General features: G+C 41.3%; 1 protein-coding gene across 14 annotated transcripts in view; it reads right to left on the bottom strand.

Moving 5' to 3' along the window:
* Positions 1 to 16976, bottom strand: part of FHOD3 (formin homology 2 domain containing 3) — a 377773-nt gene that overhangs the window by 55986 nt on the left and 304811 nt on the right. For 13 of the 14 annotated variants that reach the window (XM_039572720.1, XM_039548141.1, XM_039548142.1 and 10 more), the window contains 3 exons: positions 11466 to 11771; positions 6839 to 7728; positions 259 to 417 (listed from right to left, as the gene is read on the bottom strand). In XM_039572720.1, the coding sequence (XP_039428654.1) occupies positions 259 to 417; positions 6839 to 7728; positions 11466 to 11771 (1355 nt within the window). The remainder of the gene's footprint in view (positions 1 to 258; positions 418 to 6838; positions 7729 to 11465; positions 11772 to 16976) is intronic. The other variant, XM_039548148.1, reaches the window with a different exon arrangement.

Raw genomic sequence — 16976 nt, 5'->3', positions numbered from 1 at the left:
ACTCTGAAAAACCTGACAGGAATTAACACCACTGCTACTCAAACAAAGCAGATAATCTATGATCACTGAGCATGCCCAGCCTCATGATACTTCATGCTTCTAAGCCCGCTGCACCAATTTCACAAATTTCGACACTCAGACATGACATAATACACCCCTTCTCCCTCTTCCATGACCAGTCTGGCCTGTACCATAGGCAACATGGGAAAAAGTAGTATTGAAAATGCAGACTTGAAGACATTGACTATTCTTTCTTACCTCTATTCCTTCCTTGTTTAAGGCATATTCGTCAAAGTTCAAAATAGCAGTCTTGATGGTGCGGGGAGGGGGCAGCACAGTCAAGCCAATGTTAATGGCGTTGCTTCGCTTTGAGTCCAGCACAATGATCTCCTGTCGCTTCCCATCCGCAGCAGTTTTCTTGGTAAAGAAGAGAACAAGGTCATTATTCCTCTGATCTGTTTTATAAAGGAAAACTCACTCCTTTCACTAATGACTTCCTCCACTCAAGAAAGCTGACACTGAATGTAAATCTGATTTATTTGTAGGCATCAAAACAAGCTGAATTCTTGTAGCACATCCTTATCCTATCAACATGAGCTGCCAGGATTCAATCAGAGATCTGAATGCTGCTGTGCAAAGCAGAGCCAGTCTGACACAGCAGTCCTCACATGGGGCAGTCTGGGGCAGGAGCCAGTCTGAAAAACACCTGAAACTGTCTCTGCCAGCTCAGAGCTCTTCTGTGCAGCAGCACTGGCCTGCACAGGACTGGTGGGGCAGCAGCTGGGCAGCCAAGGGCTCCAGGGCTCAATTCCCTGTTGGATGCATTAATATGGACCCTCTCTCACTTGTGTGGCTGGCTGGGAAATTCCCATCTGCCTGCCAGCATTCTCCCGTGTTAGAAATCCACCTCTGGCACTGGCAGAGGAGCCATAGGTGCCTTTCTGGAGGCACTGGCATGGTTTTCTGACCACCAGCTGCCAGGGGAAAATTATTCTACCTCGCTGCTCATGATATGTCTGTCAAGTTCTTGAAGAACTTGAAGAACAGAAAAATTTCAACTCTCATGCTTTTTTGAAAGTTTTATTTGAGACTATCCATGTTCTTGGATCTTACCTCCAGTATAAATAATAATAAAATCACAAAGAACTGGCAACATATGCTTTAAATTCCATTCTAGAGTAGACCCAAGGAACTTCTTTCTCTTTCTCCCCATCCTTATAGTGGCAAAATGTGAACCAACTATGCAAGGGGACTCGAAACCCACTTATATGGCATAATGTAGTCTTGAATGTGGTCTTTGCTTTTACACCTCAGCATGCCTCTCTCTCTCTCATCATCCCCTGCTAGAAGGTGTCTCTTTGGTAACTACAGATGTCGTGCTGGGTAGCTGAAAGGTGAGAGGACTCTGCTCCTCATACTCTGGGTTTTTTCCTTCCTCTGCATATATGTGAACACTGTAAGCATGTTTTCTGTGGTTCTTCTTCCTTTGCCCTATCAGAGACAGGCTGAGGAATGCCGTCAAGCACAGGAGTGTAAGGAGAAGTCCTGCACACTGATGTATCAGTCTTGCATCTCTTGTGGATTTGGGGAAAGCCCAGGAGGAGACTTACTGCCCGAGTCTCAATCTGCGTTCAGGATTGTTTTTTAGACTATGGAGCTTTGTTCTTCACTCTCTTTGGGTCTGCACCACAGCCACTGACACAAAAGCACCCCTCTGCCAGGCCTACGTGTTTCTGAACTGGAAGTTAGTAAATGTGATTTCATCAAAGCACCTCCAGCTGTGGACAGCCCATAATGGGGAACACAGCTGTATCATTACAAAGATACTTTTTTCTGGCATAGCTCAGAACCTTGCTTGCACAGAAAGAGGTTTGCCCACCCGTTCCTGCAGCCTGCCCAGCACCTGTGTGGTACCACAGTCCTTTCATCATACCAGCATGACTAATGTGGTATGATGCAACTTCTGTGGGTGCACGGGACTGAAGGCAAGTGCTGTTTACAGGAGTTAGGGAATACCACATGTGTATGATCTGAGAAAGTAATAAGAGGGTTGTTTTTTTTAAACTTAGAAAGAAACAACAATTTTGCAGTAAACAGGATAAATTTTAGGAGAGCAAAGATAACATCTGTTTTCAATGTTTTTTTATCAGTTCTGTCAGAACTGATCTCTTAACACCTTAGAAGTATCCCCAAAGCCTTCCTGAACTTTCCCTTCTTTGAGCAAGGGACTCCTCTTGTTTTTGGGGAGCTACCTGAAGGATGTGAGATGCAGTTTCTCCTTTAAAGCAGTAACTTTTACTTCTGGAACCACTAATCACATTTTCAGGACCACAGTTAGTGGCCAAGACAACATTAAAACCAAACAGGGTTCACCAGAGACTGCTTCCTCTTGAGCTTGTATTGCACTAAGCCTTTTTTAAACCACCACTTTTTACCTTGTCCTTTGGAACACCGAATTACACAGCTCCAAAGAATTTATGCAGAAAGGAAAAGGCCAGGGGAAAGGAGTTAAATTTAGGCTTCCCACATGTGGTATGGGTAAGTAAGCCTCAAATGTGCAGCTCTGTTTTTAGGCTCCCAAGTCTGACAAGAGAGACATATCCATTTGGGGGGCACAGGACGCTCACGGCCGCGCTCATTGCAATCCCAACAGTGCACACGCTCCCTAACAATGAGTTATGAAAGACAGATGAGCTGCACAGGGCATGTGTGCATGGAGGTATTTTCCAGAGCTATAACTGCATGTGGGATATAAAATGTTGGGGTGAGTAACCCTTTTCAAAAACAGGGGCTGAAGTGATTTTAAATCCCTTCTGGGGACGACATCTGAGTTCCAAAGAAATCATTTCCAAATAAATAAAAGGATGAAGAAAAGAGAAAGATTTTACTACTATGAACTTTACTACCTTACTGCTAGGAAAAGAATTGCTTTTTGTCTGCAATGAAATTGCACATATGGAAGTGTCTGACTTAAAATAAGCTACAACTACTAATTTCTATTACAATATTTGGTGACTTTAATCTATGCTTCATAAATTCATTCAGAAAATGACTTAAAATGCTTGAGGGAACAGTGAACTAGTGCACCTGATTTTATATTTTAAAGTATCTGTATGAAGTGTAATCCCTGAACTTCTGAATACTACATATACTATATTATTAAATGTAATTACAAAAGTAATTATAAAATACAAACATACCAGGTAGTATAATCTGTGGAAAACAAACACTTCTGCAATCTATTAACAATTACAGTGAATTTAGACCTTTAGAAGACCTAACTGGCCACATTCCCTTGCCTCTGTTGAAGACTAGGTAGTCCAGATGGATTATTTAAAAACTATTACCATCCCACAGAATGTGATTTGTAGTCTGATGAGAATGTAGTCTTAAAAATGCCTCTTTGCTTTAATTAATATGGGAAGCAGAAAAATTTAAAAAACTTTTCAAGTGGTCTTATCAATAAATAATGTTATATGAGCATCAGCTCAGATGTATGTCCTGCCTTTAAAGTTGCGGAAGTCTACATCAGTAGTACAAAAAAATCTCCCTTAATAGTGAGATGGCTTTCTTTTATTTTTTTTTTTTAACTTCTATCTCAATTAGCAAGGATTTAATAAAGGAGATTTAAAATGGAATCACTCAGCTGCCACTGACTTTTTCCAGGATATATGTATGTAATCTTTTTCAGAAATTCTGATCCACATTTATGACTTGTCTTGGCATTTATTGAAATTGCAACAAATTCTTTCAAAAGGAATATGTGTCTACGCATGTATACACGTGTGTACATGAAAACAGATTCCTTCATTTTTCTCTCCTACTAATTTTTATGTCTGTGGGCCCATGATGAATCACTATATCCCACAGGGTATACATGAATCAGAAAAATAATACATTCATGCAAAACCAAGTGGATGGCAAAAGGGCTGAAACAACAGCATTTGATTCAGGAGTGTCTGCATGTTCTCTTCACAGAAAAGTAAACACTTAGAAGTACTTTGCCAAAATACCTGCTTTGTTTGGTGGAGTGAGAAGGAAGGAAATACTAGAATGGCTTGGAGGAGATACCTGATCACTCTTTCTATATAATGCAGTGGTGCTCTATTCTAAAAAATAAACCATCTGCAACTAAAGGTGCTTCACTAACTAAAATCAATGTGCAAGTTTCTCAGTGTGGCACAAGTTTTCCTAAAATCAGGAATCTTCTCTCCCAGTCCCAGCCCCCAAAATCCTGTATTATATCCTACAATTTAAAATCCACTTTATTTTATTACAGTCTATTGTGTTTAATGAAAAACTTCTCATGAGCCAGGAAGTAGCTGTTTATAGCTGTGTGTTGTGGAAATCACAGTGAAGGATTAGAAACCGGAGTAAAATTGGTTACAGCTGTATGAGAGAGCATAAGCACAAGATAGAGCCAACCCCCCCCTTATACACCCTGACTTTGCTTTTCCTCTCATCCTTCTGGACTGTTCCTTTTCCATGCACCTACTTCCATCTCTTGCTATGAAATCTGGAGGTTTGACTTTTGATTTGTTGCTCTGCACTCTTTTTTCAGCTGAACCAACTGAGCTGTGAGTCAGACTTTACGATATTATAGAATAAACCTGTTTTGGATTGCAGCCATTGGACAGGAGAAACTAGACACAACGGGGAATGTGCTCTCTGGAAATAAACCAAGCAGTCTGGAAAAAGCGAGAGCTATCCTAATTTGAGTGCAATCTTTGTACCAAACCTCAAGTCTTTTACGGATTCAGTGGTCTGCTTAATTATTCCCACTCTGACTTGATCTAAGGACCATCTCCTCCTCTGGAAGATTTGCTGGTGTTCATGAAAACCAGGCAGGAGTTTCCAAAGCCTGCATAGAGTTCTACTACCGTACTCCTCGGTCCCCATTGTCTTCTCTGTAATGAGACAATGAGACTTCTATGTCTGTGTTATGGGACAGGGTGGAAAGAGAGCCAAAAGTACAGTGTCTCATGCAGAGAGCCGTTATGAGACGCCAAGGGGAAAGCAGTCACCTAAATCATTTCTCAGACTTGCACTAATTTCAAAGAAACCTGCTCACTCATCTTCCAGCCATAAGCCAAAAGCTGTGCCAAAGCATCAGGCAGGTTTGAGAAGCAAGTGTGAGGGAGGGAAAATGGCCAAGGCTAGTTTGGGAACATGCACAATGATTGACTGGAAAAGTAAACAAGTCATAATTCCAACAATTTACATTTTATCAAAATTTCATGTGAGAATAAAAGATTAAGAATCAGCCAGAGTGCTCCATTACAATGCTGGCACTTAGCACAAAGCTAAATTTTGGAAATGGCAAATATGTCATCATTCCACATTCAATTCGAGGAATTAAATATTTTATGGATCTAAGAAAATGCTCTCATTCCTTCCATCTATGAACCATCTGTGGCAGATTTGTATTTACGGGGAGAGAGATGAGGAGTAGCACGCCATGACGTCACCAGCATTCCTTCATCAGCAGAAGAGGAATTAGAGAGAGAAATTAATCTCAGCATTGGCCAGATGAACAATCAGCTGAATATGTTTTTAAAGGTGCTACACCATACATTTCAGGTTTATGTGCATCTGTGTCACAAAAAAATTCAGCTAAAAACAGCGATGGCAGGATGTACATGAGCCATCTCTGTATATACCTGTTGCTTGCTAGGTACTTGGGGGCTTGATTATAGAAATTGCAATGTTTCCACTTGGCTGAGAAGATCAAGAATGACTATTAGAAAATTTTGAGTTAATAAACTGGACAAGTGACACAGAGACCCTTTACTGAGAGACATCCAGACTCCCCAGAGGAGGAACAAACAATAATATCTATAATACATAGTAGATATAACCACTTTCTCTAGAAAAAGAGAAGTAAAATATTCAAGGTGCAGACTGCATTTTATGTTACTATAAGATATATAGCATACAGAGAAAACACACAAGAAATTCATTTATTTTAAGAGAGATGGACACTTTTTACTATGATTTTAACTGGAAAAAAACATTGTTTCCCTGATACCAATTATGCTGCTTAGAAGAAAAAGAGTTTATGTAGCCATGAAAAACAAATGTTCAGGCTAATAACTTTTTTAATGCTACTTCAAATTCCTACTAAATGTAACTATAAAAAGCTTCCTTTTGTTGTTGATTCTAATGTTAAACAGCCATGTCAGGAGCCTTTGGGAGTTTATTTTATAACAATACTGAGGAAGAGGGAATCCTAGCTACAGAGGTATTTCCTGTGCCAGCTTCCATCCTAAAATTGCCACATTGCATAAATTAAAGTTTTAAAATAGGCCTGTTCACCAGTATAAAACAAAAACCCAACACCCCTGCAGAGTTCAGCTGTAAACTTGGTCTAGCTGATAATTTGATCCTTCAGAACAAAGCACACAGCAGATCCAGTCCGATATTCTAACCTTTCCACATAATGATTAGGAAAATATTACCAAGTGAAGAACTGTCAAATACACAGATATGAGTCACCACACTGTGACCTTTTTATGAATGTGACAGAAAGTATTTCACATTCCAATACCTACTTTGGCACTCAGCTATGGACAATCTAATGTAAAACTTGTTGGTATTTGCCACTTGCAGTGATATCCCACAACTGGTAGACCTGAGACAGGAGGGCAACTTGGCACGTACAACACCCTAGGCTCAAATCTAGTGTCAGGTCATGGAATATCTTCCGTCATAGGCCAAGCTAGAAACACATCCAGTAATTTCCACTGGTTTGATATAAACAACATAAATCACCTAGATCTAATTCAGAATGAATACCAATACAATAGCAGAAAAACAGCAAACTGAATACAAGCTGTACCTTTGTGACAGGCAGTTCCTTGGATTTAGACTCAAAGAGATGCTCCAGTTTGGAAGTGTCCACCTTAATGGGTTCCAGTTTCGACCACAGGAATTCTCTGCAGCGTTTGTTGTTTTTACACTGCCACTCAAATGGCCGTACCTCATTCCAAAACAGACGGATGGTTTTCTTCTTCTTTATAAATGCTGGCTGACCCCTAGAAACCTGGGGTGACCCTAAACCCTGAGGAGTGCTGAACAGTGGAGGAGGAGCCAATAAATTAGCAGAGGGTGGAGGTGGAGGCGGACATCCAAACAAGGGGGGAGGCGGTGGAGGAGGCAAACCCAGAAAAGAAGGTGGAGGTGGAGGAGGGGGAACAAGGGAGTCCCCAGGACCCATATCCATGTCCAACACATCTACATCATCCTCCTCCCCCAAGTCTGTAAAATCCATGTCTTTGATTTTAAGTTCTCGAGGATTAGCCATGAGCTGATCCCAGATGTAATCAGATTCCTTCTTTGTCTGTGCTGGTGTTTTCTCGGGGACCTGTTCACTGATTTCATCTTCAGGCACTGCTGTCCCTTTAGCCAGATCACCACTGTTAAATTTTTCTGCAAAGGCTTTCACACTGCCTTGGTTGTCCAGATTTCCAATCTCCATCTTTTTGACACTTTCATCTTTGCCCTGCTTTGTGGCCTGAAGAATAGAGATCCTGCTGGCTAGGCTAGTGAGTGACTCCTCGCTTTCCTCCGTCTCCTTCTTTTCCTCCTTCGCCTCCAGCTCCTTCTCCTCTTCATCTTTGGGCTTTTTGTTATGCGCATACAACATGTCCAGCATAAACCGCTTGTTGTTGAGGATGTTGCTGCACTGTTCATTCACACCAGCATCCTGAATGGTCTGTGACCATGGACCTGCAATCACACACACAGAGATGGGAAGTCAAGGGAAGGAAGTCAGAGCACCAAGAACACTCTTCAACCCCCCCAGAAAAACCATTTGGAGGATGCATGTACAACTAGTCTGAAACTGGGTAAGCAGTTACTGTCAAAATTCTGAAATAAGATACAGCACTGATACATGGCCTGATCTTGATGGGTTGGGAATAATTCTCAAAAATGGAAGGGGAGTAAAGAATAATAGGTAGCTTGGGAGGGACTATGTAACTTTCAGGATTTGAATGTTCAGGTTTCTCCTGAAATCTGTCAAGTTTCACTTTGTGCTTACTGCCTCAGCTCATTTTATACAGTGCACAAATTCTCATAACCTTTAGTATTCCAGAATGGGGCTTAAATATCATGATAATGACACAAAATAGGTTATCATACTCTCCACCTGGCCACATACTGGAACAACCTCAGGAAAATTTCCATATGAAAGAGATCTTTCTTGCCTGATGTCAAGGTCAACATGCAGCTGTTTACTTCTCCTCCTACCACCCTGCTGGCTAGGGAAGGGCAGTTTTCAGACCCGGCCATTCCTCAGAACCCCCTGGTGGGGTACCTGGGCCATCTTCACAACACAGACTATTGGAATTCCAAAGCAGGCTGCATACCCAAGGTACAGCTCTCAGGGCAACTCAGTGAGTGTAAGTATAAGGAAGATTTTTAAAGTTGTTTATAATATGAGAACCTTTATAAAATATTTTTGAACATGCTGCTCAATAACCACTATTACCCTCCCTGTTATATGACAGTGTTGAAAGACTATTGGCCTTCCCACATCACAGTCATTTAACATGTCACTGTAATGAAGCTTCATCTTTCTGACTACTGCTTTTCTCACCAATAATATGCAAAATACCATGTTTGAGACAGCACCATAAATAACAAATTATAGTGGTCAAACTGTAAAAATATATGATGTAAGCGTCTCTGTGACTCCATTTCCCTGAATTTAATACTGCTAACCAATGTGGATAATGTGTCTAAAAATTATGGTGCTCCTTTTTCCAGTGGGCATCAAATAAAGTGATTAAACATGCAACAATGATAATTCTTCACACTTACTGTATTTCCTGTATGGAATTCCTTCTGTTCCCCATAGTCCTTACACATTTTATTAATACATTTTTCATAAACTCTGCTTCTTTTATTTCATCATTTTACTTTGATCGCTAGCCTGCCTTTTTTGGGAGGTCCTTGTGGTTAAAGATTTTCTTTTATACCTGTTGGTTGCCCTTTTTCTTAAACTCCCATTTTATCTTTGTTTCTTCACTTACGCTCCCACCTTTTTCAGTACTTTATAGTTTTAAATATCTTTTACGGCTTCCTTTGTCAATGGAGCTGCTTTCTTACCACAACATCTAGTCCCGTGCTCTGAGAAGGTATCCTCTTGGTGAGATCTACATTCAGAGCCCCAGAACTCCCTGCCTCCCCTCCCTTAAAACAACAGTGCATTAAAATGTAGGGCCCTGAAGCACAAAGCATATGGACAGCAGCGACTCCTGCCTCTCTTTAGATCAAGCTCTAAACCATGTTTTAAAATCAGTCCAGAGGTTTAACCCCAGACAAAAGAAAGATTTTTTTCAGCAATGGATACAACCTACTTTTCTGCAGGCAGCTTGACTTCTTCCATGATCTGCTCATTTTTCCTCAGACTTAATCCATGGGATTGCTTTCTTACCAATACTTGTCACCTGAGGCAGTCTCTTAGATTTCTCTCAGAGGTAGTTTCACTAGACAATGTCACTAGACAACACTTTCCCCACACCATCTATTTTACCCAGCTGTGCCCTCACAGAGGATTTCCCCCTATTCCAAGCCTTTCTTTCAAAGATGTTCAAGATGGCTCCCAGGATCCATCCCACAAACCCCACATGATGTACCCGCTCTCAGTTTCACCAGATGAAATCCTCCAGTGTTTAATCCCTTTGCAAAACTGCTCATCGGAATTTCCTTAGACACAGTCCCTAATTTGGGTTCCCCAAGTCTGCCTCCAATTGTCCAAGCTGATCAAAGATCACTGCTATGAAGACTCTTGCTACCTTGGTGGCCGATTCTGCCCTCCTCTCCACAGGTAAAGCTTTGAAATACCATTGGAGAAACAAGACTTGTTGGAAGCCAAATTTGGCAGGATGGCTAATGAAGAAGCCTGCACCAAGGGCTTTGTCCTCAATGCACCTGGGCGGAACCTCATAAATGGCAGAATGCACGTTGGGAATCTCAGAACTGCTGGAGAAAGTGCTCTTGTTTGCTTTCCAAAACTCCTCAGCTACTAGAGAGCAAACAATTCACTACATGAGACCTCCTACACAGCACTACCGAATAAATCTTTGGTCTACTGGTAGTGTAGGACAATTTTAAGATGTTGATTTTAATAAGAGTACATTTCTTAGCTTTTAACAAAAGTACATGGGGACTTTAAATTGGAGTGGTAACAGGTCGGTAACAGACAAGATAAGGAGAAAAAACCTGCAACTGGTCTCCTTTATTTGCATTTGGACTATCTTGGACTATGCCACAGTGTAACAACATCCTTCATCTGTGATACCTCCCCTGCCTTTCCTACACATATATCCATCTACATTCTTTATGAGTACAACAGCATTCTAAGTAACTCAATCTTGGTGCTGACTGAAAAGAAATTAGCTCTTAAATTTAGGATATAATTCATGTAATGCTTCCCAGAAAAAGAAGTGACAGATTTAAACTTGAACAGTTCAATCTGACAGTCTGTGTCTGAGGTAATCGCTGGGATTCAGAGGCACCCCTCTTCTTTCAGGACAGAGCAGGACTATTTCACACTGTGAAGCACATCTTGTTTTCTTATCTAGAATTTAGAAAATGTAGGACAATGCATTCCATGGCTCAGAGCAAAGAAAACGTGGGAATCCAATGCCCTAATTACATTACATTCCTTTACCTCACTATAAAAAAGGGAAAAGAGTAATCAACAAAGTCGAAGTCTGCCTTTTATTCCCTCCCTGCCTGGGTGGCATGATGAACTCTGGTTATCATTATCTCTCTGGGCAGAAACTTGGTACTTAACGTGTTTCCCAGGCCGGGCCTTTGCAGGCTGGTACCTGGTGGCGTATTTGACCAGAATCCCCCAGCACCACAAAACTGGTCTTTTCCAGACAAGGTGTACTTCATGTGCCTCCTCCACATGAGCTAAAGATGGCCACAGCCCAGACCTATCTTCAGTAGCTCCTATGTATCTCTATCTGCTCTCTGACGCCTGACCAAGACAGAAGAACTGAAGGGAAGGAACAAACATCTCAGCCCTCACTGCTCTTCCTTTTCCACTAAAAAGATGAGAAAAGGTATCTGGAACTTCATGACAAATCATGTCAGCACAGCCCCTTGTCTCACTGACTTATGTACAGAAAACCCAAATAAATGCTCCAGGAGTTAGAGATGCAAGTCTCTGCAACATGGTAATTCAATAGTTAATATATTAATCTTAGGGGAAGAAAATAATCTCAAATCAAATGAAACTTCATTTCATCAAGGCCCTACTGTCCCTCAAACATAGAAACCCCAATAAAGTCTGGATGTCCAAGCAGAGAGTAGACAAGACTTGGCCATGGTGAAGAAAGTCTTAGATAGGTGCAAAGGGTTTGTTAGCTAATTAACACAATATCAGAGCTGCTAATTGAACATTCTTTTTCCACCAGAAACCCTTCATTATTGAAAAAGCTTCACTTTACCAGTTTCATTGTCACTGGTTAACTTGTCCTCTCTCTCTTCCCTCTCTAAAGTGCTGCTTGCTGAGGATATACTGGATGCAGAACAGTTGTCTTTTTCATTCACTTCCTCATTCTGCCTCTCTTTTTCACTGAGTATTGCACTTTCTTCTGGCTCTCTCTCTGGTCCTTGCTCCACCTCACTCTCTGGTCCCACCTCTGTAGCCTCTATTTCCTTGGGTGTCTCCGCTCCCTGCTTGGCCTCAGCCTCAGCCTCCTGCTCTGGTTCTGGTTCTGTCTCTGTCTCTGGTTCGGGTTCACTGGCACTCACTGGTGGAGAGAACAATGGGAGAAAGAGATTCACTTAACAACGGAGCCATCTCAGGTTCACCTCTCTAAACGAGAGCGATGTGAGCGTTGTACAAGTGCCTTATGGAAAGAAAATAAAACGCAAGTCCACGGCATGCTTAGGAACATCGGGAGCAACAGACTGATGGATGTTGTGCGACGACAGCATTGCACATGAGAATGGCCTGGCAAGCCCCCTCACTCGCTGTCTGGAGCCAGCCCACTATTTTTATACATACTTCCACAGCTGCAGTGTTGGACTCGCACAAGGATTTGAACAAACCAGCAGAAAATGGGCATCTCACCTGAGCATTGACAACTCAGTGCCTAGACAGAGCCAGGAAAGAAGAGATTTAAAGAAAAAAAAAACAAAACCAAAAGGAGGGTGATTGTGGCTTTTGGTTGAATTTTCTTTGGGTTCTGGAAGAATTCTTTTTTCACCTGATGACGAACACTTCAACGAAAAAAATACAAATATTAGTTTTAATAACACAGTTGAATGGCACAGTCTGGAAATGGCACTGTCACACATTTGGCTGACAAAAACCATATGTTGTTTCATGCACATTTACTTCAGAATAGCCACATCAAAACTGAGCAAAGTTTCCAACTGCTTGGCCTATGGCACATATTCGTTTCCAATTGGTTGGCATATGGCATACGATGAGCTTTTTTATCAGTTGGCACACAGCAAATACTGTTGATAGTACACTTTGTTTCTTCTTCCCTGCTTTCCCAGTGAAATGAATTCATTCACCTTTAGGGTTTTTAGCTGTAACAGCAGACTTTCACATGCAAATACTCTCTGCATGCTGCAAAGAAACTGAAGAGCATCCACACATGTTCACATCAAGCAGCTCACAATTCTCTGAAACCTGAAATGGCCATGCAAAGAGTGGCAAAAATGGGCATGCATGTTAGCTCTGCATACTTCCCAAATTCCCTCTGTACTAAATCTTGTGTTGGGTGGCTGAACTGTAATGACCAAGTCATGTTTGTTTTGTCCCTCTGTTAACTATTTTTCACTACAATATTGCAAAAGAGTCTTCTGGACTTCACATTGTCTTTGGATTACATGAAATACAATGGGATTTTCTTCAGGAACTACATGAACCTTTGAAGGAAAAAAAAAAGTATCACACTGAAATACTGGAATGCAATCCAAATACTTCAGTCCTCTACTGAGCAGGTAAGTAGATTTATCCTAAGTAAATATAAGCCAAAATAACAAAGATCATATTCTTCTCCATTGAGAGCACCTGAAAGTCTAATACTAGATATGCAGGCACCTCTGCACGTGCCTCATTTCTCTAAATGTACCTTACCTATGACTGTATCCTGGACACTGCCTAGGAGAGAATCAAAATTACAGAGGACTGTCAAGAAGTTAGCAGATACTACAAATCCCAGTGATGTGTTTCTCACCACAGCTGTCAGTGTGTAGGGTATAGCATGGGAACATTTTAAAGTCAAGCCAAGATTTGAATATAACTGAGATGGAAGCTTAGGAATTCTTCAGGAGTTCCTGGAACTAATGTGGTACTTTAGCATGAAAGATTCTCAGCTTGCCATGGTGCAATGGTCCATATATACAGATGTCACTAATTCATCCATGAATAATCATAATGGCATATGAATTTTAGATACTTCTCTCTAAAAAAAAAGCTATCACGAATTAACCAAAAAGGTCAACTCCAACAGATCAGAGGGAGAAAGAAGCTGATTAAAACACGGCCAGGACTCCTAATGCTTATTGTACCTTTGTCCTTATGAAGCTACATTGAAGATTCAATAGGAAAAAGTCAGGGGAGATTACAGGGAGATGTAAGAAATGCTTGAGAAAATGGAAAGTTCAAAAGAATTCCAGATACTCTTCTAACAAGAAATATTCCACACACACCAGAAATATGCAGCAAATTAGCAGAATCTAATACATAACAAAGAGTAAAGAGCAATATACTGACATAGGCTGCTCTTTTGAGTTCAAGGAATAACAAAATCTAAGTACTAGAAAAAAACAAGGATATGTTGACACTCATTTTGACAGCCTCTCTCTCTCTCCAGATATCATATCAAACAATCCACCTATAACCCAAATCACTTAAAAATAGTGAGCTAAGTCCAGCAGCACTTCCCTTAGGGAGCAATACAAAAATCAAATCTGCCAGGAAACACTATCAAGAGAACAAAGTCAGCAAGCTAGACATGTGTCCATCACTTGCATTTCCATCATGTAATCCACTGTGGTGATATTAATGAGAACTTCTGAAGATGTAAAAATTATGATTCTCAGTGAATTAATAGTGGCCTATTTGAAATGAGCTCAAACTTTCAGCCCCACATCTACTGGGTCCATTTTCATACCCAACAAAACACTACTCTAAGTGGCAACCCTACTGGTGGCAAGAGAAATAAATGACAGACCAGACTCTGTCCCCTGTCTTCAGACTTCTACTGGTGGAGAGTGCAAAGGCTCAGGAAAGCAAGCCTGTTCGTATCAAAAAGCATCAGCAGCTAAGAAGGCGTGCCTGAGATGTTAAGGAGCATGACACCTTTGTAAGCTGATCCCTTCTGGAAAGCAAGGCTAAGAACTTATAATACAGTAGAAGGATTTGGACATTTCCTTTAATACTCAACTATAAATGAACTTTGAAGCAGACACAAGATGTTGTATCCTGTTGATAAGAACTCAACCCTCCAGTCCTATAAGCCCTCAGAGAGAACAAACATCCCTCTGGGCCCACATCTAATCCCCTGTCAGGCTAACAGATTAGCCAACCACATCCTCATATATTTTCTCTGCTTTCCACTTGGAGGTGTGAGATACACATGCTGAGTGTCTCTTGTGGATGCATACAGTAAGTCTGAAAATGTCTATGTCTGCCCAAGACCTCTTGTTTCAATTGCTCAGGCATCGCCTTAAGTCTTGGCTGTTATCTCCCTTCAGCTCCTCCAGCACAGGATTCCTCTTCCTCTGAATTCTGCCGGGACTCCCTATCTCTCCCCACTCTCACTCCAGTCTTTTCCTCCCACTCCTTGTGATGGTAAGAACAGGTGCAGAGTGAACTGGCTCTTTCTTCATGCAGTCAGAAACAACCCTTTTTTGTCCCCCCACCCCAGTTCCTCCTCTGACTTTCTGTGTCATGGTTCCTTTGGATTTACAACTGAGGCTGCACTGGGCTCATTGCACGCTCAGGCTCTGGTGCTTCCCCATCTGCTGAGATGCTGTCATCAGTCATACTCTGGGCAGTATTTGAACCCTGCTCAACTACCAGTATGTTCAGAAGGTCTCCTACTATCCACAGTGTGCACCTGGGTTGGCCTGCTTGCTTCCTCACGTGCTAAAAAAGCTGCTTCTTTCAGAGAAGGGTTCACCTGCAATTCCTTTGTAGATTGACTTCAGAGATGTCTCAGTTATTGTTGCTCCTCCTTTACTGCATACTTGCACTTCACAAAATATTCTCCAATGAAATTACAAAAGAGTAAGTAGCTGCTCTGAAAAAAGAAATTAAGTTCCTTTTTGCAGTTATGGGACTGCCTTCATTTCCTCTGAATGCCATAACACAAGTTTTACAAGAGTAAGTCCTACAAGACTTGATTACTTCAGTGGAACCAATTGTTTTATATGAGAAAACACTTCAGCTCAATAAGTCCAGATTTTTATATTGGGCAATGATACTGGCACACTTCACAGTGTAAAACAAAGTTCCACAGACAGAATCTGTTTCCTTCTTAATACCAGTAGATACTGGATGGCCACAGGATATTTCAGCACAAAAGAAATAAAATAAATCTGGCTTCAAAAATCCCTTATTGTTTTGCTAGTAGATGAACACTCTTTACCCTTGACCTCAGGTTCTGAATTCTGCAGATGAATATCACACATGTGTTAACACTGTTCTTGCAGAGTCTTTAGAGCATCCTATGCACAGAACCAAGGAACTGTTTTCCTTCTGCTGTTTCATTCCTGCTTGGGAAGATGGTGAACCCCACGTTAAAAGCAACTGCTTGGGGTGCAAGTAATCTGAGTTCTGCCCATGTCTCTGCTTCAGCTTTTCTACAACTCGCTTAAGCAAGTTAATGCTTCATTTTCTCTACCTATTAAGTGGGATTCATAACCCTTCCTAAGAACAGTAAAATTGAGATTTTAATTCGTTATGGAGCATAAGGAAGTCAGGTAATAGTACAGAGACCATGGCACAGTGTCTATTAAGCCTGTCCCCTGTTGGCAGATATCGAATGATATGGGCTTCCAGATGGTGTATCCTACCCACATGCTCATGACTTCCTATGACCTTTCCAATGCTTTTGGTAGGTCTGAAAAAGCAGCCATTCCCCATGCACAGATCCCACTGAAGTATGCAGATTTCAGGTCCCTGCTCAGGTTCTGTCCTGGCCATCTGCCTGCAGCTGCCTTTGGCCGGAAGCCTACCCTACCCCATCCATATATTCTCTCCTTGTGGTCCATCTGCCAGGCTTCCAGGTGCTGCCCTCCAATGCCTACTATATTGCCAGGAGTTTTAGTAGAGATGTCCTGTCTATCCCCATGTTGATGGCTTTGCCATATTCTGGCTGTCTGAAGCTGCCCTGTACACCTGCTCTAAATGTATTCTCCAAATGGATTGTGCTGCTCCATTTCATGCTGCAATTTTTTTTAATGCTTCCAGGAGAAATATGTTAAAATAATCATCACAAGGGATACTTGCTCCCTACCCAGCTCTGAAATCCTAATGGTGGAAACATCCAGCTTATTTGCTCTAAAAGCAATATAGCATCAAATAAAATGGGCGTTTGGATGTTTCTGACTATCAATATTGGAGGAAGATATCTGTGGTTTCTAAGTTCAAATGATTCTACTGAGACTCTTAAGGTTCCAAACAAGAAAACTGGGGAATATAATTGGGAAAATATATAAAACTAAATAAAATAAACTTCACCTACTTAGTACAGTGAGGACAAACGTATGCAACATTCAGTATTTGTAATGTTTTTCTCAAATTGCCTTGCTTTATAGCATGCTACCAGCCATAACACTCCATAAAACCAAGCAGTGCAAGTTACAAATGCATTAATCACCAATAGCATGTAGCAGGAAATCAAATAAAATAAAAATGAGTGATGGCGATAATTTGCCCTCAACATGCATTCTAGCTCCCAGTGTTAATGCAACATCATGTGGTGCAAATA

This window comes from Corvus cornix, chromosome 2 (assembly GCF_000738735.6).
Source record: "Corvus cornix cornix isolate S_Up_H32 chromosome 2, ASM73873v5, whole genome shotgun sequence".
Classification (NCBI taxonomy): Eukaryota; Metazoa; Chordata; class Aves; order Passeriformes; family Corvidae; genus Corvus; species Corvus cornix.
The sequence above is the reverse complement of the archived record's forward strand: the minus strand, read 5'-3'. Positions and strand labels throughout refer to the sequence as shown.